Here is a 24382-nt window from a genome sequence, read left to right as displayed (position 1 = left end):
CAGTTAGTAAATGCTGCATCTTCTTAGCTTCTTTGCTGTACGGGAATACTCAAAAGTGTATAGCTTGCGCTGCGGTTCAACGGTCTCGCCCTGGGGTGTCAAACATATGGCCCAAGTGCCAGAACCGGCCCGCCAATGGTTCCAATCCAGCCCGCTGGATGACTTTGCAAAGTGTGAAAATTGCAGAGAAGTCAATAATTCCAATTTTTCAATAAAATGCTCTGCTGTTCCTATTTGTCCACTGGGGGTCACGCTAATAAGAGTAGCAGGCCCTGTGCTGGATACGCTATTATAGATTCCACATGTTCACGTATACAGGCTACGTGACATAACACTGTTTTCTCATAAAAGGAGAAAAAGTGGACACAGAGTGTTGGATTTTCCAAGAAAAATGGATCAGTTCCTGTTTCTTCACAGAGGTAAATGGGAAGCCAGTGTGCTTCAGTGTGTTCACAGCACCTTTCATGGCTCAAGGAATATAATATTCGGCGCCACTATCGGACTCATCATGATGAAAAATAAAAAAAGAACTTGCAAGGACAACTGAGAACAGAGAAGATAAATTAATTGTTGTCTGTTTTTAGTCGTAGCCGAAAGATCAGCGAGACATCTCCGGCTGTTCATCTGCTTATGGATTCTTCATAAATTGTGAACAGTGTACTTGTGCTCCTGCTAAAATTGGAGGTGTTGTTATTTATAGGTTATCAGGCGATGGTTTTACTGGTTCGGCCCACTTGAAATCAGCATTTGGTAATAAACCAAAGTATTGGACAAATTAAAGTAGATACATTTCCGTTTTTCAGTTATTTAGTGCTGAAATCAGCCATTTTAAAGCCTCGTCCTGCTGTCATCTCTCTCCATTCACACCCAACTCCAGTAAACAAACTCAGAGACACAAACTCCAGCAGTGATTAAGCTACTTAGCGCTGAAGGTGATTATGGGCCAGCTGGTCACACACACACACCAGACACACACAACACACACAGACGCACATTTTTTGTCTGGTCCATAATATCTAGACTTCCTCGCTGAGCTAAATCTAGCTGAATATGAATAAATTATTTCAGACGGACACAGAGACAGAAATGCTGACCTGCTTAGAGTGTGCAATGCTTCAGGAGACAATTCAGAGGCTGAGGAAAAATGTGTGTCTGTGTTTAAAGTGTTTTAAAGCTCTGCTTTTCCTGCAATGTGTGAAACCCAAAATGTTTCCATGCTTTACTGTATGTGTAGTGTTTACCACGTTGGATTTATCTATCCATGTGGACCCTCTGCCGTTTTGTACTTTCTCGTTTGGCCGGCTGGTTTGTTTTGGTTGACGGATACGGAACGAATATGATGTCACGTTACGCTGATTACAACAATAAAAGCGGTAACTTCCTTCTAACTCCTCATAAACTCAAATGAAGCAAATATAATGATTCTGGCATTTCAAAATGTATTTCAAAATCGTAAATAAAAAAATACATAGATGAATCCATTTTTTTCCCACCCCTAGTGATTAATAATTATACACTCCTATCACCTGTTTACTGGCAAGTCATGTCATATTTCTAGTTCATAGATTAAAAAAGCAGAAGATAATATAATTTTAGATTCTTTAGAAAGAACATTCAACATTAAATATAGAGAAGTAAATAAACTCTATGCAGTCTAGACACAACACCTCCATCTCTTCCTCCCTCTGCGGGAATATGGCAAACACGTGCAGCTGTGCCCAAATTATTCATACACACACGATGCTCAGACACACACACACACACACACACACACACACACATGGACGCACCCAGGCACACACACACACTGATTGCATGTTTGGCTAAGAGCTCATATTTGCACGCTACAGTAGCCCCTTTGACAACAGAAGAGACACTTGCTCCTTTCTCCACTCCGCCCTCCTCTGTCCCTCTTTTTCTCTTTGATTTTTCTTTGTATTTGTTGTGTTGAATTGCAGGAAGCATTGCTCTTTTCAGAGGAAGGAGAGCAGTTTATAAAACAAAGACGACATCAGAAATTGACTCTGCGAACCCTTCCTCTCTCTAAAAATATAGCCTGTTCTTCATCTCCATTTATTTACCCTCCAATTCTCTGCCCTTGCTCAGTGTGTCTTCATATGCTTGTGTGTGTGTGTGTGTGTGTGTGCAAACTCAGCACAGAGCACAAAGACCTGCAGTGACATCAGACTCATTCACACTGTGTCCTCTGTCTATGCTCACTCGAGAGGTGCTCTGTTTAAAGGACCACATCCCCCCTCACACACACACACACACACAGATCCCCTGCGATTTCCAAGTGACCACAACAACGTCAAAACACACAAATTGGTTATACTGTTTATCAAAATATGCAGATCACAGAAGCTTTGAAGAGAAATGTATTTCAACAAAATGCTACAGAATGAATAATATAACTATTTTCACCACACAATCCATAAAAAAAGGTTTCCTTGTGTCCGAGCAGCATGAATGATTATAGTTAGGACTGTTTAGAAGGCCAGCTCCAGCTGACATATGATGAGACCCTGATAACAGAAACATGCAAATGTTGGGACTGAAGCGCCTTTCATTCATCGCTGAATTCAAATGGATGAATTCAAATAAATACAGAAATGTGTGTGTGTGTGCACATGCAGGAGTGGGTGAATAAGGGCTGGAAGGAGCTGAGGAGGGGGGATAAAAGAGCTGGTGATATTCCAGCATTTTTGGTCACGCTTTATTTTGCTGCACAGTTCAGACGAGCTTGAGCAAGAAGAGGAAATAAAAGGATGAGGCAAACATTTAGAGGGAAGTTTGAGATGACGCGTCGTCCACACAGAGAACACAGTTAGTACACCCGGGATCAATGTGTGCTTTCCAGTTTTGAGTCAGGAACAACAGGCCCTTTTTCATTCAGGCTACAGAGCAGAAGACTGATTCCGAGAGGGTTTATTATTTATTTTTTTCTAAATGGCCGAGGCTTAACTTCAAGTCCATTTTCCTTCGCTTTCACATACATGCCGACCCTCCCGATTTTCCCGGGAGATTCACGTCTTTCAATGCCCTCTCCCGGTTTCCTCTCGGGGTCACAATTACCCCACATTTCTCCCGATTTATTTATTCACACCTTTTTCCTTTTTGTTATCTCAACATGTCCCTGGCACCATACAAAAAATATATAAAATATAAAAGCTGTTTCCACCCGGACAGCCATAGAGCTACACCAAATGTCTTTTCCCGGTGGAGGAGAGCTGCTCGGCGTGGCGCAAACCGTTGGAAATAACGGGTTTCAGAGCGCAGTGGTGCCGCTGTTGCGTTATGTCTGAAAGGACCTTCAGTGAGACAGAGAAGGAGAGAGAAATGGAGACCACTAAGAGAAAGAAATACTTAAGCAGGGGCAAAAAATTAAGGAATGAATAAAAATTGATGAATATTAGTTTATGCCAGAGATTCACACAAGTTCACGCCAGAGGGGCGAGTTATTCCGTTTTCTTTCCAGAGAATTAAAAGTAAAATTAAAGTAGGCCTATTTAACAAAAAATGCTGTTGCAGTGTACTTAATATTTTGTTATTTTCATTTTTTAAAAGTCACAAGAATGCAGGAAACAAAGTCTCTGAAACTCTAATTGTTCAGACCCCCCAGAACCCAACGCTTTGGTTTTGAAATCCTCCCTATTTTTTAGGTCGCACGGTTGGCAAGTGTGCACTTTCACGCTCTCAATGAGGATTAACTGAATCGTGTCAACGGGCTCATCAGCAGTTCACAAAGCAGGAAGTGAGCAGGAAGTGTGTATAGTCCAGTGGCAGCCTCACAGGAAGTCATTCTGCAACAGCAGCACACCATTCGGGAGAGTGCTGATGCACTTAACGGGGGAGAGGTTCATCAGTTGCGCAACTCATTTTAACGCCAAAGTCTGTGCCTGCCAAGTCCCTAATATTTCTGATCTATTGGTTTAAATACACGAGCTAAGGGGTAATAAATTCCACCCTATCAGGATCTATACACAAGCACCACTTCCCTGAAACACAATCAAACAGCTTTATTATACACCTGTCATCTGATGTGTCATTAAGAGGAGTTGTGTTATTGTTTGGGAAACCAGCATTAAAAGGTGTAGCTCAGCAACCTCACTAACTTCTTTGTCCTGCAGACCTTTTTCACCTCCTCGGCCACAATGTGCTTGTAAAGCCCCTGATTGTAGAGCCAGTTGCTATAGGTGATGAACAAATCGCACAGTATTCTGTTCTGATTCTTGCCTTCCACGCATCACTATGGCTACATCCACACTAATACGTATTCGGTTTAAAACGCATAACTCTTGCTACGTTTATGCCGAACGTCCACACTACTCCGGCGTTTTTGAGCCCCTAAAACAGAGACGTTTGTAAATGCTGCTGACCGCATTTTAGTTTTAAAAGTCGAGTCAGAACACGGAGATCTTTAAAAACGATGACACAGGCATCCACGTTCGCTTCTTGAATGGGTCTTATCAGTCATGACGTGTCCTTCCCTGATTCGTCACGCCCCATCACGTGAACCTACTCCGGAAGAAAACAAACGACATCAGCCTCGGCCACAAGTGGTTAATTTCAACATGGATAACGAGTTACAAGCGTTGCCAACCTTGCTGTCTCTGCTAGCAGCTGCTGTGCAGTTAAAATTCTACATTTTATAACGCTACTACTGCCAACATGCCCAGGAGGCAAGCTATTATTCCAGCGCTGCTTCCTGTTTACACCGGCGCATTGATAGGCGTTTTCAGTCGTGGTAGTAGGGACGGAGATTAATTCTGAAACGGCCCTAAAACGCTCATCTGGATGGAGATCGTTTTCATTATAAAAAGCTGTTGTAAAACGAAAGCGTATCAGTGTGGATGTAGCCTCTGTCCTTTGGTTTAAACATGATGTTCCCATCAACTTTCAGGTCTCATGTCAGAGGCTTCTTTCATCTACACTGCAGTGACACAACAGTACATACTGCACACACCATGCCCAGCCATTCTAGACAGGCAGCTTCTTTAGCACTCTTGCCACAAAATTACACAGAACTGTTAGGTCTAATAGGTTTGAAGAGCTACAACAACAAAAAACATGTGACAAGCAGGCCAGCGTGAGGAGGAAGTGATGCACAGCTGTGGATGCTCAACTTGGGCGTGTGCTCTGTCATGTTTCCTGCTCCTCTTTCCTCCGCTGAGGTCCAAATCACCGATTAGAAACAACTTCAGTGGCGACTCCCAACAACAAAGCAAACCCCGCTTTCACTTTTCCTAACTGTAAATCTGCTGTCAATACGGGGAGAGGATAAAGTTGAGACCAAGTGTAAGAATGCACTCATGAGGAGATTACATTGCAGCACTACCCTGTGACTAGTACATACTGTGGGCTGATAGCCTCACACACAAAAACACCGTTTCCCACCAGAGTCCAGCCATTTTTAAAAGGCAACCCCCTGGGGAGGTGTGTAACCCAGACAGAGCCTGTGTGGTAAACTGTTAACACACACAGGAAACAGGCGAGACTGGTAGCCTACACAGGACATACGTGGTGTCCTACAAAAAAAAAAAAATTCCCATTTAAAGCCTTTGTGTATCAGCTGTCAGGGGGCCCCTTCCGCTACTCCGGGTTTGTTTTGAAGCCAGTGTTTTGGTCACGGGGTGGCAAAAAGTCAGCAGCACTTTTATGGATTCATGAAAAACTTTGTATTCGTGTTAGCAGAAGACCGGAGAGATAAAAAGCTAATCTTTTTTTCTCAGCTGAGCTCTCATGGCCTTTGAGCTAAAAACGCTGTGTCATATCTGTCCACATCATCCACCTGCGGGGTGTGAAAGAACACTGGATATGTTGTGCTCTATTTGCATAAGATATTACTTTCATTCAGGGTCATTACTGGCATCACTTTGAGCCACAAATGCATGAAACAAACCGGACTAAGGAATCATTTATTGGTGATTCCTCAGGTCATTTTCCGGCTGCAGATCTCAAATCAGGCAGAGAGGAAAGCCTCGGGGAAGAGTCTGTTGAGGTGAGAACATCAAGCGGCAGTCACAGGGTCAAAGAACACGACGGCACTAAACAGATTTCTCTTTGTGTCTATTTATACACATGGAGGCTGACTGAGCACTTTGGTGGAGTCGCACAACGGTCTGAAACGAGTAGAGCTGCAGAGAAACAGCAAGAGAGAGATTGATATGCAAATGGAAATTTACACAGTGCTCATAACTCTCATGTCAAGTTACACCCAACATACTACATGCCTAGTGCATACACACAAAAGCTGAGTTATTGACACATGCACGCTCAGAGCCAGCCCTAACGTAAAGCTTTCAATCTGGGGGAAATGCAGCACTCAACGTAACATCAACGAGAGGATGAGGAGGAGGAGGAAGAGGCACCCTCGAGGTGAAGTGAAACCCCGCGTATATGTCTGAATATGATAGTGAGAGTGTGTGTGGGGGTTGAAATGAGTGAGACTCAGGAAGTGTACGTCTTCTCATTCTTATAGCCGGTTTGCATCAGACTGAGCTTTTCTTTTGAATGTATGAAGATGAAACAGCCGAGCCGGAAGCAATTTAACGACGGCCACTTAGTAGGGAGTTACATTACATGCGTCTTTTCATGTTTGACTTGACTGCAATGCAGAGACTGACTTAAGTAAGTGTGTGTGTGTGTGTGGGTGTGTGTGTGTGTGTGTGTGTGTCATATCTACATCCATTCCTCAGGCAGTCAGGTCTGAATGCAGGATTGTAGGTCATGTCACTGGTTACACGGCCATTGTTTAGGGAAGGCAGCGCAGACATTCAGGAAATGGATGCTGGCGACTCAGACTGTGTGTGTGTGTGTGTGCGTGTGTGTGTTGGTTGGTCCACAAGACAACCTCATTGCCCTCCAAATGCATACTCACACATGCACACATACAAACACAAGTTTTATGCAGCCGGCCCGAGGGCTGCACAACATGGGAGCAATTATACCCCATGCTCTCTTATCAGCAGCAGACTTTCTCAGAGTTTAAAAAAAAAAAAAAAGAAAGACGCTTGGCGATCATTGGGGAAAACCGTCGCTTACACGGCAGGAAGTTATCCTTCTCCTCCGTGTGTTTATTTATGGGCTCCCATTTCCTGTCAAACACACAGACGCTCTTGGTGGCACTCGCAGGGCATGTTAATACACTCACACAGATCACACATGATGAAAAGGAGCAGCGCTAGCTCGCCCACAAGCGTAGTCGTGTAATTACACAAACACTTGCTTTAATTACAACGTGAAGTTTGTGCTAATGAAACTGATTTAAAGAGGACCTATTATTTTCCCTTTCCTGTAGTGTGTTATATAGTTTTTTGTGCATGTAAAATGTTTGCAAACTTACAAAGCCAGAAGTCCACGCCAAAGGGAGTTAAGCCTAGTTTATGGTCGCCGTAGTGAAGCCGGCGCGAGGTGCACGCACCAGAAAATTATGTCGTTGCGGCTTTCGCAAAAGCCCCCCGGCGCTTCAGCTTGTTCACACTGGGAACGTCAGGAGCGCGCGGAGGCTGCGTGATTGATGCGCTGGGTGTTCACACCAGCTGTGTTTCAGCTGCATTTCTGCTACTGCTGCTGCCAGCCCTTTCTTTCTACATAGTTTGCCTTTCATAATAGCCATTTCATTTCATTATAAATATAATTTATATTTATTATAGTCATAGAAAGGTTAAGAAACGTGTGGTAATTTGTAAATAATAGTAATAATCCACAATTAAAACCCCGTACTATATTCATTCATTGAGCTCTCCAAGTCACTGCATGTTCTACTACAACACTTTCCGGCACATATTTCAGAATAAAAGCCTTGTGTTAACAAATCAAGGAATTCTATCCACAGAAAAAAACGCTTGAGGGCTTTTATTTTGAAATGAAAGCAGGAAGTGTTGATTTAAAAATAAATCCTTACTTTTTTATAAGGATTTTAGAAAATAAGCATAATAGGTCCTCTTTAAAAGATACTGCTGTGCCTTTTTGTGTTGATTTGACCCTCTTTTGCCAGGTTTGACAATATGCTTACAAGCTGATGATGATCGTGTCAATATTGCATCAACAAAAAAAAAAGATGGACAGCTAAACACACACTAGCGAGATCTGTCACCATCAGTCACTCATTCAGTTACACTCACACAACAAGCCTCTTCTCTCCGGGCTTTAATAATCAATGACTTCAGTTGAGCAGCAGCCACCAGCTGTCTCAGCGGCTTCTCTTTTCACCTTTTCTCTATGCTTTTTTTGGCCAACACCACCACCACCCAACCTCACTTCCTGTTACAGTTGACGCTGTGAACAAGCACAAAGGAGATTCACTCAGCGGCTGATTGACAAGTGACTCTGAAACCTCCCCTGGGGGAAATGGGGCCATCGGTTGTGAGGTTCATCTTTAAAAGGCTGCTCTACTGGGCCGACCCCCCCATCCAAACTCAACCCCCACTGGGTTCAATCAATGGTTCCCAAACTGAGGTTGGAGGACCTCAACGGGGTCCTTAATGAAGAATAGTTAAATGTCACTATTACTTTGTTGCATTTGCTAAATAAGAGAGGGTGTGAGGATGCCTATTATCTTAATCTTCTTGTAAAGGATTCTCAGTCTGACCAATTGGGATTCATTAGCTGATGTGAGCGACTGGGAGGGTCTGTGGGTCTGACCAGACCACCGCCTCAGCTCCCCACACGCTGCAAAATGACTACAGATGCAGCCCCCAATCACACTCCAGTGCCAGCACATGCCCATTTATGTGATCTCTCTTTCTCAATCTGCATTTAGTCTTGGCACACACACAATCGATGAGCTGCTAATATCTCCTGATACAAATCCAAAAAGCTGCTCTGCTGCCTGAGCCTTTTTGGGTGCATTTCCAACAAAGGCTGTGTGTGAATGACACAGCTCTGAAGGAGAGCATCTCTTTGTGCTCGACTCATTTGCAGAGGCAGGATTATTCTCTTCTTTTTTTTTTTTTTAAAGCTTTCAAAACCCCTGGTTGTGGAGCTATAACTCAGCCATAAGGTGGTTTTATGATGAGGTGAGGCTGCAGGTATAATAAGCTGCATGTGGGAATAATAATACAAGAATTGGTTGGAGGAGAAACGCCCATTCTCCTCCCTGCACCTGGCTGCAGATGTCCTTGTCACTTCAATGTTAAAGCATGCAAGCTTCACATATAATAACTAAAAGGACTAATGCTGTGGAAGAAGTTAAACATGAAAAAACAATCATATAGGATAAGATAACATGCTGGCACATGCTTTGCCTTATCAATACTATGCAGAGCACCACCCATGTATTACAAAACAAGGTGCTCTTCACTGCAACTGAATGGGCAGAGACAGGAAGGTGTGTAATAAGACTTTAGGTGTGCAGAATGCATTTAATCACCAGGAGGCTCAGACACAATGTGGTGTGTTAAAGGTCGGCAGATATCCAGCAGACAGACAGACAGACAGACAGACAGGCTTACCTCAATGCAACCTTCACAGAGCAGTCGCCCATCCCAGCCATTATCGCTTTATCAAGGTTGGAGTATGTGGAGATATTGTGGAGTATTTCTGCTATATGTTGCAGGGTTTTCAGTGTGTGTTGCTGCTGCTGTTGCTGTTGCTGCTGCTGCTGGGCGTCTCTCAGGTCAGCGAGGAGCAGCCGTCAAGACCTGCCGGCGATGAGATGCCTCATCCGGACTCCTCCTGTCTTCTTCTCCGCTGCTGTGGTGTTCATTTCTGGCTCACCGGCGTTTGTCACATTGCAGTTGTGTTTAACCCGCTTCTTTCCTTTTCTGTGTGTTTCCGTGGTCTGAATGAGTCGCTACATCCTGTTTAAAGTGCGTATGAGTGAAGCGCTCCTCAGTAACCAGTAACCTCACCGCCGCTCTGCTCTCAGAGAGGCGCGATCACGTTGTAGCGGTTCTGAGAATGCTGCCTTCAGGGGCGGTCGGAAATAATGCATACACCTTTGGAGCGTTCCTGCTATGGCATCTACAGAATCAATAGCAGTGCACTAGGGAGGGTTATGGAGGAATATTTCACCAAGAAATAAGATTAAAAAGGGAAAATGGTGAATACACAATTATTTACCACTCGCCCATTACCCTGCACTATACTCATTTTTAACAGTGTCTTCTGCACTATATTCAATTTTTTAATAGTTGTGTATCACAGCTGTTACCCTGCACAATATTCAGTTTTAACAGTTTTCTTCATCTCCTTGTATTTTTATATCTGGTATATTTTTATTGTACTTTGTACTACTAACTTTTTTACTTTAACATGTTTTGCACTATGGAACTGTGATGCTGGAAACTTGAATTTCCCTCGGGATCAATAAAGTTAATATCTATCTATCTATCTATCTATCAACGAAATGTCAAATATCCAAATTGATGCAGCAAAGTCCAAGATAAACTGGTCCCCAGTATGGGCCAAGTTCTAAAAACACTGGATCCTACATTTCCTATAATGCCACTGGATAGCTTATTTAATTATATTATATTATATCTATTTAAAGGGACTGTTTGTAAGAATCAGAAATGCTTGTTAAAAGCGACACCTGTTGCCGTTAAGTCAACAAAAGTCAGCGTCGGGCTCGCGCTTGTGCTCGCTCTAAATAGACATGAACGAGCATCGCTCAAAACAGTGAGGCGACACACGTCAGCTAAAACCACAATATTACTCTATATGTCAGCTGGTAATACAAGTACAATCGTGTGAAATGCTTTTTGCTGGGAAGCTCCATTAAAATAATAAGTTATATTACAAATGCAAACGGAAATACTTTGTACAAGGCATATTAAGAACATAATCAAATACAAGTACCTCACAATTGTACTTAAATACAGTAAAATGCACTTTAAATAAATTCCACCACTGCAGGAAGGTCATATCAACGAAGAATTAAAGTGCTGTTTTCAACTTTACTGCACTTTCTATAACAACACAATAATACGAGGAGCCCCTGAACGCAGCACAATCGCACTTGATTGACAAGCAGTTGGGCCAACTGCTGAATTAGAACCTTCTTCACCGACCAATCAGCGGGCTCGACGGGCCTGTGAAGCCCCGCCCAGCGGCACACCCACAGCAGACACACCTCCTGCACACCGACAGCCTGCGGCCACATCTGAGGTCCGTTAAACTGCCATAAACAGGAGGGAGACTGTTCCCATCATGCCATGAGACATAGAGGAGGGGCCACCGGGTTTAAAACGCCTGGAGGTCAAAGGTTGAAACTCATGCAGATGTTATTATGTTCTTGCAGAAGATGGAGTTGATTTGCTCTGGTCTGAATGGGAAGTTACACTCTGCTCACTTCCCTCTCATGCTGAGTCAGATTTCTTGAAAAGGGGAAATTGAAATCCTTTCTTTTTAGTTGAGTCAGACAGACATGATGCACTGTAATCGTTCCTCCTCAATTTCTCTCTGTTTCTTTTTCCCAATACAATACAATTCTGGATTTCCCTCCTCGGTTTAGTTTCCTCTGACAGCTGTCAGTGATGACGGCAGCGTATCATACTGACTGGCAAGGATTCAAATCTACACTTGTAGAGAAAGCTCCAACTTTTCCAAATCCTCATCCTCCTCATTATTTATGACTCATGTTCAGTTTGCCGATGACAGCCACGTCCGAACAGCAGCAAGTTATTTCCCAATTTAACACAAACACAGTTCAGTTAACTATTTCACAACTCCAGAAACTGAAACAACTTAAAGCTGCAGTGGGTAGCAATGGAGCGAAAATGATTAAAAAAGTTATTTTTATAAAACGGTCACTGTATCCTGACAGTAGTGCACGAGACAGGTAATTAGAAAAAAATCATGTGCCTCGGTGTCCTACGGTGTCCTACGGTGTCCTACGGTGTCCTACGGTGTCCCCGGGTGCTCTTAATGGCATCTGCAAGATTTCACAGACCGGAGGAAAACAACCAATCCGAGCCGAGGTGGAGCCTTGCTGTCTCTGAGCAGCTGTCAATCACTCGCAAGCTCCGATCAAACGGTCTAACTAGGCAGCGTTGATCAAACATGAATCAATATTCTGTTACTGTAATGCATGTGTCTCGCATAAAAGGTTTTCAGAAACATCTTGTAGTGTACAGTTTGTGACCCGGCAGCCGTGTTGAGATCGGTTGATGAAATACCAGACCATACAAGATGATTCTGAAAACATTTTTTGCGAGACATAGTCATTACAGTAACAGAATATTGATTCATATTTGATCAGCGCTGCCTAGTTTCACCATTTGAGTGGAGTTCGCGTGTGAATGACAGCTGCCTTCGTTGAATGAACAGCCAATAGGAACGCTCTCTCTCTCTCTGAAATGACCTGTGATTGGTCAAAGTCTCCGCTCACGGGCTACAGTTTTTAAAGCCTGAAAACAGAGCCATGAGGAGGTGCAGAAGTCTAATTTTCTCTCAGAACACTTGAATTACAATATGCTGAAATGTTATTAGGGATTTTTTTGCCAAATATGCCAAAAACATTCTGCCTACTGCAGGTTTGATGTAGGTGGCTTTTTTCAAATACATATTCTGTATGACCAAATAGCTCAGCAATAAGAAACACTGCTTTCTGTATGAATGTGGGGGGAAAAAAAGTCCCTGCACAGCAACAAATACTTTTATGTAACGAACCACAGTCTGCAAATGATTGCATGAACTATAAAACCCAATCTGTGTGCACACAGAGGAGCTTATGACTCTAATCATGTGTGTGTTGGTGTCCCGAGGACCAGGTGCCGATGTTAGTGCCGCCGCAGGCCACGATCCCCGGAAGCAGCGCTGGATTCCACACAAGATTAACATCCAGTTATGATGCGGATAAAGCTACAATCCTCCCAGATCTGCTGGGAACTGGCCACCAGCCACGGCAAACAACAAAACACACAAACACACACACTCACCTTATTTCAATCTGGTGAACTTTTAAGACCAACTATTACATAATGAGGCTGCACTGCGTCCCTAAGCATATGTTAAGTCCCCTTTCATTCCCCTTCAGGCATGTTTACAGTTTTCAAATCCACCCTGGCTGATTTATTCCCCGTACGCCACCTCCTCCTCCTCAGCACTTTAGAATGTAAAAAGCACATTTCATGTTTCATAACTGTGTGGGTTATAAAACCCTGAAGATATTTTTAATATTGCAATTGCCAAACTGCAGCATAATCCCTATATTTAGGGCTTCATATAGTCAAAATAACAGCACCCTAATTGCATAAGAGGCGTTCAAATACAATCATTTCAGCCGCCCTCGGGTGCTGGCAGTCACGGTGAAGTCAGCAAATCAGTCTCCCTCTTTGGATTTGACACTTTTCATCTCCCAGCAACACACACACACACACGCACACACACACGCACACACACACGCACAGAGGCACTTCATGAATACTTGTGGCCCATCTTCTCATTTCTGCATGGGGTGATTATATCCTGACCTAAAAACAAGATGATGACTCATATCTTTAATGTACCACAATCTTTTTGTAGCTATTTTTCAAATGTTGAATATATTATTTTTAACCCTCTGAGACCCACAATAGACCAATTTATGTATTTTTTAGGGGGGTACAGGAGGTCTTTAGGGGGAGATAACAGGTCAACAGTAGATGTCACATAGAAGTGGTGTATACATCATCTAAATTTGGGAACCTGGAGATTAATTTGAGATGCAGCTCAGCACTGTGCGTCAAGATGTTCTAGTTAGAAATCAGAAATTAACATTAATTAATTAATCAAAAATAAATTGTAAAAATGTATAAGGGCTTAGAACATTATAATAAAAGTATATGATGGTCATTGCCATGCTCTATTTTGTATCATAAGTTGTTACACAGATTTTGTGCTAAATTTAACCATTTTTAACCACTTGAGAATTGATAAAAATGGTCAAAAAACCTTGTAAAATACCACATTAAGACATCAAGACCTTGAGTAACACCATAGAAAAAGCCATGCTGTGATTTGGTGTCAAAAACTTTTGACATTTGGAGATTTCTGCAAGACTTGCATTTTTTGGCGATTGGGTGGCGAGCGCTTCTGTTCTGGAAACTGCTCAGAAAACTCCCTTATTGTCAATCTACCTAGGAAAGCCATCCATCCTCTGAATGCTCTAGGTCTGTAGTTTGTGGCTGTAAAGTATCATGAGGTTGTGATTATCCTAGAGGTCACCACAGGTCATTTTATACAGTGAGGTCAGTTATTAAAAAAAATGGTCTCACTACAATGAAATGGCTACTATGGGGACTAACTTCATCACACATGAATACAATTGTGCTCATTGGATCCACAAGAATCTCAGCTTACAGTCATACCCAATTTATGCGATTCTAAGACTGTTTAGGGACCCCGGTATGCAGTTTTTAGAACAGGTGAAAATAAGATATTTACACTGCATTCAAAAAACGACTTGGTTTTGGCCCCAAACTGCATGTGATTATCATAAAGTGATAAAGTGGGCATGTCTGTAAAGGGGAGACTCGTGGGTACCCATAGAACCCATTTTCATTCACATATCTTGAGGTCAGATGTCAAGGGACCCCTTTGAAAATGGCCATGCCAGTTTTTCCTCGCCAAAATTTAGCCTAACTTTGGAGCGTTACTTAGCCTCCTTCCAAAAAGCTAACATGACATCTAGTTTCATATTACGATTATGTACCTAGCTCTAAAACTGAACCTGCTACAGCCTCTGAAAGACAGTAGTAAAGTCGGTCGGGATTGCGGGTCTCAGGGGGGTTAAAAAAGACTATTATATTTATATATATATATATATATATATATATTTATTTTATTTTTTTATAGCCACACTGGTGGAAAATAATGTAAAAGACACTTATTATAAAAATCACAACAACACAATATGCCACCATATACACACTATGAAGTGCAAATCCATATATCCGCCTTGTGTATTAAATTTAGCAAAGACTGAGATGCATTTAATGCCAAATGCGTCACATTGCTTCTTCCAATGAAAGAGATGAGAGAAGGAGATGGAAACTGCACCCTAATGTATTCTCCATCCTTATTCTTTGATGTGTCTATAATCCCTCACATGCGTTTTCTATATTTGGCTTTTGAAGCTCCATAAACTAATCCCCCATTCTTTACCGTAACAAAACTGTTTGAATTGGCCAGGATTACGCAAACACACATTTGACGACTCACTCGCAGAGAAAGAGGTGCACCGCCAGAAAGGAAAGTTGAATCATGCACAGTTGTTTTATGTTTTTGCTTCCCTCCTTCATGACTGAGTCTAATATATGTGTGTGCACTGATGTTTGATGGTGTCTGTGTTTTATATGTTTGCATGCATGTGACAGAGGAGCTGGTTTAAATTTATTTGTGTCAGCTGCAGTGTCATAAAGCAGAGCAGGTCCTCTCTAGGTCTTGGCAGAGATGGACTCCCCATAGTGTTTCGTCCCACCGTCACCCTGCAGAGCTCAGCTGTCATTGCTTACAGCAGAAGTAGTGAAAGTGTGTCTTTACTGCGAGCTGAGAGATATTAACCCCTAATCCTTAGGTTCAGTATTGTCTAGGAGAAGATTGGTATCGATCTTCTCAATTTATTCTCTACAATTGTTTTAATCTAAAGTACTTTATGACCTTTAAGAAATGTTAATAGACATTTACAACTCTTTTTCTCACAGCTAAAACTAAGAAAATTGTGTCACTGGCAGGAAACAAATATTTAAACTGTTTCCCGATATGTTGTTTAATATCATTCTCTAATATTATATTGATGTATCTTCCAGGTTTACAACTCCTTCATCTATCTCGGAATGCATCGTCTTTCGGTCTGTCAACAGATAAGCCTCTAAGGACTATATTTCTTGGGTTCTGGTGTAGCCAGTGGATATCCAGGGCCAAGACTTCCTTTTCCATGCGCTGCTCATTGTTTACAAGTCCGATTAGCAACTTGAAACGCGAGACTGGAGTTGGAGTTGAGAGACGATGTGTATGACCGGATTGTTTCACAAGTAGCTAGTTTACAACCTAATTTTAAACTAATAAAAAAGTTAAATCATCGTCGGACGATAGTCGGTAGATTGAGATTGCATTTCAGCCAATGTGTTCCACCTTTTTCGCTCTCCACACAGACTGTTTACCTGCATTCAACCAAAGCCTGCTGGAACGTGATTAGTCAATACTACTAAGACTACAAACAGAAACCAGAACACTTCCGATGCCAAAATATTGTCTCGTTTTCTGCAGGTTCTACATGTCAATGCAGAATCTGTTTATAGAGACTACCCCATCATGGTACTTTTGCACTTAAAGGAATACTTCACTCACAAAATGACCTTTAGTATGTCAATTACTCACCCTGTGTTACCTTGAATTCTGGAAGAAAACGTTGTTTTTCTCGCATGCCTCCACGGTGAACAGAGAGTCAAAAAACAGAGAAAAGTGAAGTAAATAGGGGCTGTTTAAACATGGCCACCATTAACTTCACTATATCAAGACTTTCTCCAGTTTTTGATTCTCTGTTAAAGCTGAAGTAGCTGAAGTAGGTGAGATTGGAGCAAATATGATTAAAAAAAGTTATTTCTATATCGTGACAGTAGTACATGAACAGGTAACCTGAAAAAAATCATGTTCCTCTGTGTCCTCCGGTGCTCCTAACGGCATCTACAAGATTTCACAGACCGGAGGAAAACAAGCAGTAAGAGCTGATCTGAGGTCTGCTGTCCATCTGCTGTCTATGAGAGCCGGCTGTCAGTCACTCGCGAACTCCGATCAAACGGTCAAACTAGGCAGCGCTGATAAAATATGAATCAATATTCTGTTACTGTAATGCCTATTTCTCGCCTCAAATGTTTTCAGAATCATCTTGTAGTGTACGGTTTAGCTGTAAAATGAGAACGTTTGTGACACCGCCGCCATTGTGAAATCTGGTGAAGGAACGCCAAGTTCCGTTCACATGATAGATTTTTTTAAAGCCTGAAAACAGAGCGATGAGGAGGTGCAGCAGTCTAGTTATCTCTCAGAACACTTGGATTACAATATGCTCAAAGGTTATTATGGAATTTTTGCCCAATGATGCCAAAAATATACTGCCTACTGCCACTTTAACCATTGAGGCATGCGAGAAAAACGTTTTCTTCAAGAATTCAAGGTAACGCGGGGCGAGTTATTGATATACAAATGGTCATTTTGTTGGTGAAGTATTCCTTTAACATGTTTAGAAAAAGCAGAAGAGCCCATAAGAGCCTGCGTGTAGACGATCATATATGTATTCACATACAGATCACCAGTCGCAGTGTGATCAGTAATGAGTCATGAAGACGATTCCCTGTAGAGCAGACCTACATTCCAGCTTCCTTCCCCGGGGCACACGCTGACCCACACTTTGCTCCGTTGCTTGCCCAGACTTGGATGCTTCCTGCTGGGCTGTGGCCGGGCAGTGGCTGGGGTGGAGGCTGGAGGAAGGCTCATAGTGGCTGCTGCTGCAGCCCCTCGGGGTGTTTCAGAGAGGTAGTGACACACTCATTGACTGATTTACTGCTGCATCACAGGGCATGAGGCCAGTGTGTGTGTGTGTGTGTATGTGAGAGAGAGATGAGTGGAGGGGGTCAACAAGGAGTGGTTGTTCTTTGGTCCCCCGCCTCAAGCCCATTGCACGCCGTTACTCACACATTTACAAAACGACTAATAGAGTCCATCTGTGTCAGCTGACCCTCCAAACCAACCCCCTTGGGTGGAACATATACCCATAATACTGATGTGAATGTGTTTATAACAATGCACATTAGTACATTTTAAAATTCAGGGAAAAATCCACTTCCTGAAACCAGAATTTGAACTGAATCTAGCTGTGATTTTTGAATGGTTCATTAGATCACCAGCTAGTTTCAGTCACTCATTATTGCAGCAAAGTGTCATTATATTAGTATTATTACCAAATAATTTCATGTGCTCAACTTCTTTGTCATCTTACCCCATCACCTAGCAGCCCATCTCTCTGGGGGCATCCTGCACCGCGTTACTATGGAAACAGCCTCTAAAGAAGGCAGGCAGGAAGGGACAGGAAGAGATGCTGAAATGGCAGAAAAGCCTCTTTGTGCTCTGAGAGGCTCTGATATCGAATAGGCCTGAAGACGGGGTGAAGGGTTAATCACACACACACACACACACATACACACACAGACACACACAACTTCCACGACAGGCAAAATGGAAGATACTACAACAAGCATCACCAGACTTCTGAATTCCCCTTGAAGCCATTTAAATCTGCTTTTGTTTCAATACTCTGTGTGCAGCTTCTTTTAAACCAGAAATTTTTGGCATCATTGGGCAAAAAATCCATAATAACCTTTCAGCATATTGTATTTCAAATGTTCTGAGAGAACTAGACTTATGCACCTCATCATGGCTCTGTTTCCAGGCTTTAAAAAATCTATTGGCTGTTCATTCAACGGAACGAGCTGTCAATCACTCTCGAACTCCGATCAAGTGGTCAAACTAGGCAGCGCTGATCAAATATGAATCAATATTCTGTTACTGTAATGCCTATGTCTTGCACAAAATGTTTTCAGAATCATCTTGTAGTGTACGGTTTAGCTGTGAAATGAGAACGTTTGCTCCGGCTGGTGGGCGGTGCTTGGTATTTCCTCAACTGATCTCAACATGGCTGCCGGGTCACAAACTTTTGGCATGACAGTAACATAATATTGATTCATATTTGATCAGCGCTGCCTAGTTTGACCGTTTGATCCGAGATTGCGAGTGATTGACAGCTGCTCATAGACGACAGATTCCAGCTCTGCTCTGATTGGTTGTTTTCCTCCAGTCTGTGAAACCTTGCAGATGCACTACTGTGAGGATATAGTGACCGTTTTATAAAAATAAAAATAAAATTGTAATCACATTTTCGCCAACCAGCCTACCCCAGCTGTTAAAAGAGGGATTCTGTGGTAAAGTACATTGTATTTATTTAATCTACTTCTACCGTATGTGAACAGACCAGTGTCAGTAGGGTCTCGCTCATGATTTGCTGCCTTTTCACTGTTATGGAACATTATAGTTAATGTATCCACTTAGAGAGCTGTGACTAACAGGTTTGATCGCATTATGCATTCATAGAAGAAACCAAGGCATGCACACACATACAATAAAAACACACAAACACACACACATGACATCTCACTCCATTCTGTATCGGAAAATTGGATTGCTGCTCCGAATAACTTGATTATAAACAACCTCCCTCTCACTCTGGGGCGGTATCACTTAATAAAGCTAAGTGCATTGACACGCCTGTGCCCACACTCATGCACACACAAAGACACGCGCACACACACCGCTGCAGATCTAGACGATTATACTGTTGGACTATTAGATAGGCGTTATCAGACCCATAGATGTGGGTCAATAGGGGCCTACTACACCCACTAGTAGGTTTTTATCATCTATTCACATGGTAGATCACCGAAATAAGGTATAAAAGAACACAACAGTGTGACTGCAGTAATTATGACAGGAGCAGAAGCGGAAGTCAGGCGCTGTAGTATAGACTGTGAACTCCGTAAGGGGTAGTTTTGTTGCCTAAACCTAAAGAAGTTGTAGTTTTGTTGCCTAAACCTAAAGGAGTTGTAGTTTTGTTGCCTAAACCTAAAGAAGTTGTAGTTTTGTTGCCTAAACCTAAAGGAGTTGTAGTTTTGTTGCCTAAACCTAAAGGAGTTGTAGTTTTGTTGCCTAAACCTAACTGTTTTTTTTTGCCTAAACCTAAAGAAGTTGTAGTTGTGTTGCCTAAACCTATAGAAGTTGTAGTTTTGTTGCCTTAACCTAATTGGTTTTGTTGCCTAAACCTAAAGAAGTTGTAGTTTTGTTGCCTAAACCTAAAGGAGTTGTAGTTTTGTTGCCTAAACCTAACTGGGTTTTTTTGCCTAAACCTAAATAAGTTGTAGTTGTTTTTTGCCTAAACTTAAAGAAGTTGTAGTTTTGTTGCCTAAACCTAAAGAAGTTGTAGTTTTGTTGCCTAAACCTAAAGATGTATTTTTGTTTGTGTTCAAAACGTAACGTTTCATTTAGTTTAACATGTAAGAAGGTGATGCTTTTAAGTTTCACTTTCACTTTTAAAACGTAGGAGGCTAAGTAGGCCCCTAGTGACCCACATCTATGGTGCTTATAGCGACTGATAAGGCCTATTCAATGGCCTGATAACAGTCAAATCGGGTGGCAGATCTATATACTGTATCAACCTGTTACAGGTACTAGATCAACAGTAAAAAAAATATATTAACTGGGACTAAACTAAGAGTGAACAAACATCATAGACGTGTCTCAGAGAAAATTATGGATTCTAGGTCAAAAATCAGCTCTAAGATTATTACATTATTCAGTCAGCTAGAGGCTTTGTGCACCTGAAGTATTGGCTGATTAGGATCTGAAAGCTAGAGGTCAATATTATGTCAGCATTAGGCATGTGAGAGGGCTTCTTTAAGTCAGTGCATTCATGTGTTGTCGCAGCGCAGCAGTATGTGGGCCAAAACTGAGAACAACGGACATGGAAAAACACTATGAGACAAAGGAATGTGTTACGTTACAGACTCAGCTGCACAACTTCACTGTGTGAAACGCATTGTGGAAATAAATGCATTTACAGCCCACGTGTGACTGTAACAAACGTGCATTTTCACGCTGCTTTTTCTGACATAATAATTTAATGTTGTTGGAATAAATGCAGCAGTTGGGAGAACTTGTTTTGAACGGGACACCACACGCATGTTATACAAATAATAGATGAAAAGATATATACTATATACTAGCCTATGGGTTTATAGGCCACTACATTTCAGACGGAATTATTGATCGTACTGTTTACTCTACTGTAATTATCTGAGAGCTAGAGTTAATAGTCATTTAGCAGATTAAGATTTTACATAGAAAACATAAAATCAGCTTATAAAATATAATTCATTGTTGTGGATTTAACCAACATTAAAGTGTGTACACATGCATCAGTAATTATATTAATCATATATATACTCTGAAAGGGGGCAGTTTGCATAACATAATTAATACTTTTATTTTTAACACTTAAGTACTTTTCACTGATAAATTCGGTATTTTCCCTTAAGTATAATTTTTCATCTAGGACTTTGACTTGTAATTGATTCATGGTTTGGTTTTGTAACTTAAAATACATAAGGAAGTCAGTAAAAACTATTAAACTGTGGTGTTTAATCGTAACACGTCTGGCCTGTTTGACCCGTTTGTGCCCAAAGACTATATTTAGTATGATAAGGAAAAATTACACAACATTTGTTTTGATTGGTCAATTGTTTTGAAATTTGGTACGGACATATGGCAAGTGTCTAACAATACAACTTTGACATTTTTATATCACATGAAAAATCATTTTTATTAATATCAATATCAATCAAAGTCGGGATTTTTGAAAAATGAGGGGAAACGCTGTGTTTATTAAATGCTTTCCATATGAAATATTGTTTTAACACTGTATATGTGTGCATAACTTTGATATTCAACTTGTTATGAGTTCATAGATACCAAATAATTGATTGGGCTTCTTATTGTTTCTGAGATATCTTACTATATCTAGTATTTGGACACATGGGGACGACTGCTTTTTCCTAAAATATCTAGGAAAAAAGCAATGTCTATCGCAAAAACAGTAGTCCCATGTGCCCAAAGTCAAGATATAGTATGATACGAAAATCTCACTTCTCGGCCATGCAGTTTGACCGATTTAGAACATTTCTTCACATTTGTGCCCAGAGAACACTTCCACCAAAGGAAATTAAAAAACAAATCAGTTGTTGGCACAAATGGGTTAATAGAGGTGCAAAGATCTGGGATTCGGGACCTGTCTAAAGAGTGATTTGGGGCAAAACTGGGAAACATACTGGTGATGTAGTTACACTGAAGCTCTGTAGCTCTCTCTAGTGTTAGACTGTAGTACATACAGGTAAGTTATTCAGACCCTCACAGGGTCTCTTTCCATCACTGGCTCAGTCTTTACTTCTGACTGAGAGGACAGGTTCACAGGTTCACATTCCTTAAATCAATACTCAAACACCCATCCGTACATTGACAGAGTTATTGGTTGCTGTAACTGTTCTTACTGGCTGTGAAGAGTCTCTTCATACTTCAAATTCAAAGTCAAATTCAAATAAGCTTTATTGGCATGAATGTTCAGGGTTACATTATTGCCAAATGCTAAATTACATATTAATTAATAATTACATTTCACAAATAAGAATCACAAAAAAATCACAGTCACAATATAGCAAATACATTTTAAATATACATTATTTTACAGATGTACTGTAGTCAATAAGAAACATGTTCGGAGCTTGTAGCACCTCTTACTGCATGGCAACAGTCAACATATTTTGAAGCTAATATTGCACATTGATTTTTTCTCCCCACATAAGTATGGTATTTTCTGAGGATCGGGGAGATGGATGAACTCAAAGAAAACATCTCTCACATCCTTATATTTTTCACAGCACAGTAAGAAGTGAGATTCTGTCTTCACACAATCACACATGACTCCTATATGATGGGGGACAAAAATCCACAGTCCTTCTGTGATAAAATGCTTTCTGAAGTTTGGTTGATCAACTAGGTATCTTTCAAAGTTACTGTCATTTTAGATGAAAATATGTTTTTTTGTGCTCTGTCCCTCTGCTGTGGCTCAGCAAGCAAACACTGTCTGTTGATTATGGACAGGAGGAACAATTACATATTGTTTTAAGACTTGACATTAAAACATGAATCTAGAAGTAGGTCTGGAAAGAAAGAAAGAAAGAAAGAAAGAAAGAAAGAAAGAAAGAAAGAAAAAGAAAGAAAGAAAGAAAGAAAGAAAGAAAGAAAGAAAGAAAAAGAAAGAAAGAAAGAAAGAAAGAAAGAAAGGGAAAGTGATTAGGTTATTTCTTGCCATCTGTTTTACTCTATTCTGTGGATATTTTTTACGTTAATGTTTTATTGAAGCAAAATAGCATTTTTTTCCCCATAAATAAATATAACTGAGAAAGACGAATAGGGAAACAAAGTACCCCCTACCACCCACAGCTTAGACATTTCTCCTTCGTTCACAATTGAAAAATAGCCTAAAAATAATATAAAATAAAATTCAATCAAATAAAGTGTGAGGTTCTCATGTAATAAAGTAAGCTATATATTACAACAATAAAGGATAACTTCAGAATTTTTCAACCTGGACCTGAGCCTTCTTGTTTTTGCCACTGACAGACTCAGATTGTTATTATAAGTATCTGAAAACATTATGGAAATGATCTTACAGAGAAATAAAACCTTATTCTTACCTTTCACTTGAGTTGTTCACTCGGTGAAGCCTCGTTGTGAAACCTGCGTCTCCTCCACATTATCGAAACCAGCTAAATATTCAGCCATGACATTGAACATCTTTTAGATAACACTAAACTACACTTTCTGTACTCCAACACAACAAACTCTAACAACACCGGTGTCCTGTGGGTGGCTCTCCTCTCTCCACTCTCTTCTCTCTTCTCTCCAACTCAACTTCACGTTTCCACTATACCGTCGTCTCTTCCGGCAACAAGTCACATGACTGATTGTAAGGACGTAAAATAAATGAACATATAAAGGACATGATGGGGTGGAGTCACTTTTTGGTAAATGATTTATAAGACCATCAAATACGCTATGCATGAATTATATTTTTATAAATTGGTATGGGTTTAAATTGGCATTTATAAAAAGGGTTAGGGTTAGAAGTCTGAAAAAATGCCCGACAAAAAGTCTGAAAAAAAATATCTGAAAAATGTCGGACAAAAGAAGTCTGAAAAAAATGTCAAAAAAAAAATATCTGAAAAATGTCTGAAAAAAAGTCTGAAAAAAAAGTGTGAAAAAAGTGTGAAAAAAAATATCTGAAAAATGTCGGACAAAAAATGTCCGAAAAAAAAGATCTAAAATAAATATCTGAAAAATGTCCGAAAAAAAAAGTGTGAAAAAAAAGATCTGAAAAAAGTGTGAAAAAAAAGATCTGAAAAAAGTGTGAAAAAAAGTCTGAAAAAAAAGATCTGAAAAAGGTCGGACAAAAAAAGTCTGAAAAAAAAGATCTGAAAAATGTCGGACAAAAGAAGTCTGAAAAAAATGTCAAAAAAAAAGATCTGAAAAATGTCTGAAAAAAATATCTGAAAAGTGTCGTACAAAAGTAGTCTGAAAAAGAAGTCTGAAAAAAAGTCTGAAAAAAATGTCTGAAAAAAAAGTCTGAAAAAATGTCCGAAAAAAGTCTGATAAAAAATATCTGAAAAAAGTCTGAAAAAAATATCTAAAAAATGTCGGACAAAAGAAGTCTGAAAAAATGTCCGAAAAAAAAATATCTGAAAAAAGTCTGAAAAAAAATATCTGAAAAATGTCGGACAAAAAATATCTGAAAAATGTC

The 24382-nt window shown here is 40.7% G+C and overlaps 1 protein-coding gene and 1 long non-coding RNA gene across 8 annotated transcripts in view; both read right to left on the bottom strand.

Annotated features, from left to right (window-relative positions):
* kif21b (kinesin family member 21B) overlaps positions 1 to 9895 on the bottom strand; it is a 77636-nt gene extending 67741 nt beyond the window's left edge. For all 7 annotated transcript variants that reach the window (XM_074630335.1, XM_074630362.1, XM_074630355.1 and 4 more), the window contains exon 1: positions 9456 to 9895. In XM_074630335.1, the coding sequence (XP_074486436.1) occupies positions 9456 to 9496 (41 nt within the window). In that variant the 5' untranslated portion in view covers positions 9497 to 9895. The remainder of the gene's footprint in view (positions 1 to 9455) is intronic.
* Positions 9896 to 22421: 12526 nt separating this feature from the next.
* On the bottom strand, positions 22422 to 23514 carry LOC141777152 (uncharacterized). The gene is made up of 2 exons (XR_012595859.1): positions 23280 to 23514; positions 22422 to 22742 (listed from the first exon to the last, which is right to left on the bottom strand). It is a non-coding gene; the product is annotated as an uncharacterized LOC141777152 (long non-coding RNA).
* Between the last annotated feature and the right edge of the window lie 868 nt (positions 23515 to 24382).

This window comes from Sebastes fasciatus, chromosome 1 (genome assembly GCF_043250625.1).
Source record: "Sebastes fasciatus isolate fSebFas1 chromosome 1, fSebFas1.pri, whole genome shotgun sequence".
In the NCBI taxonomy this organism is placed as follows: Eukaryota; Metazoa; Chordata; class Actinopteri; order Perciformes; family Sebastidae; genus Sebastes; species Sebastes fasciatus.
This window is presented reverse-complemented; position numbering and strand designations above follow the sequence as displayed.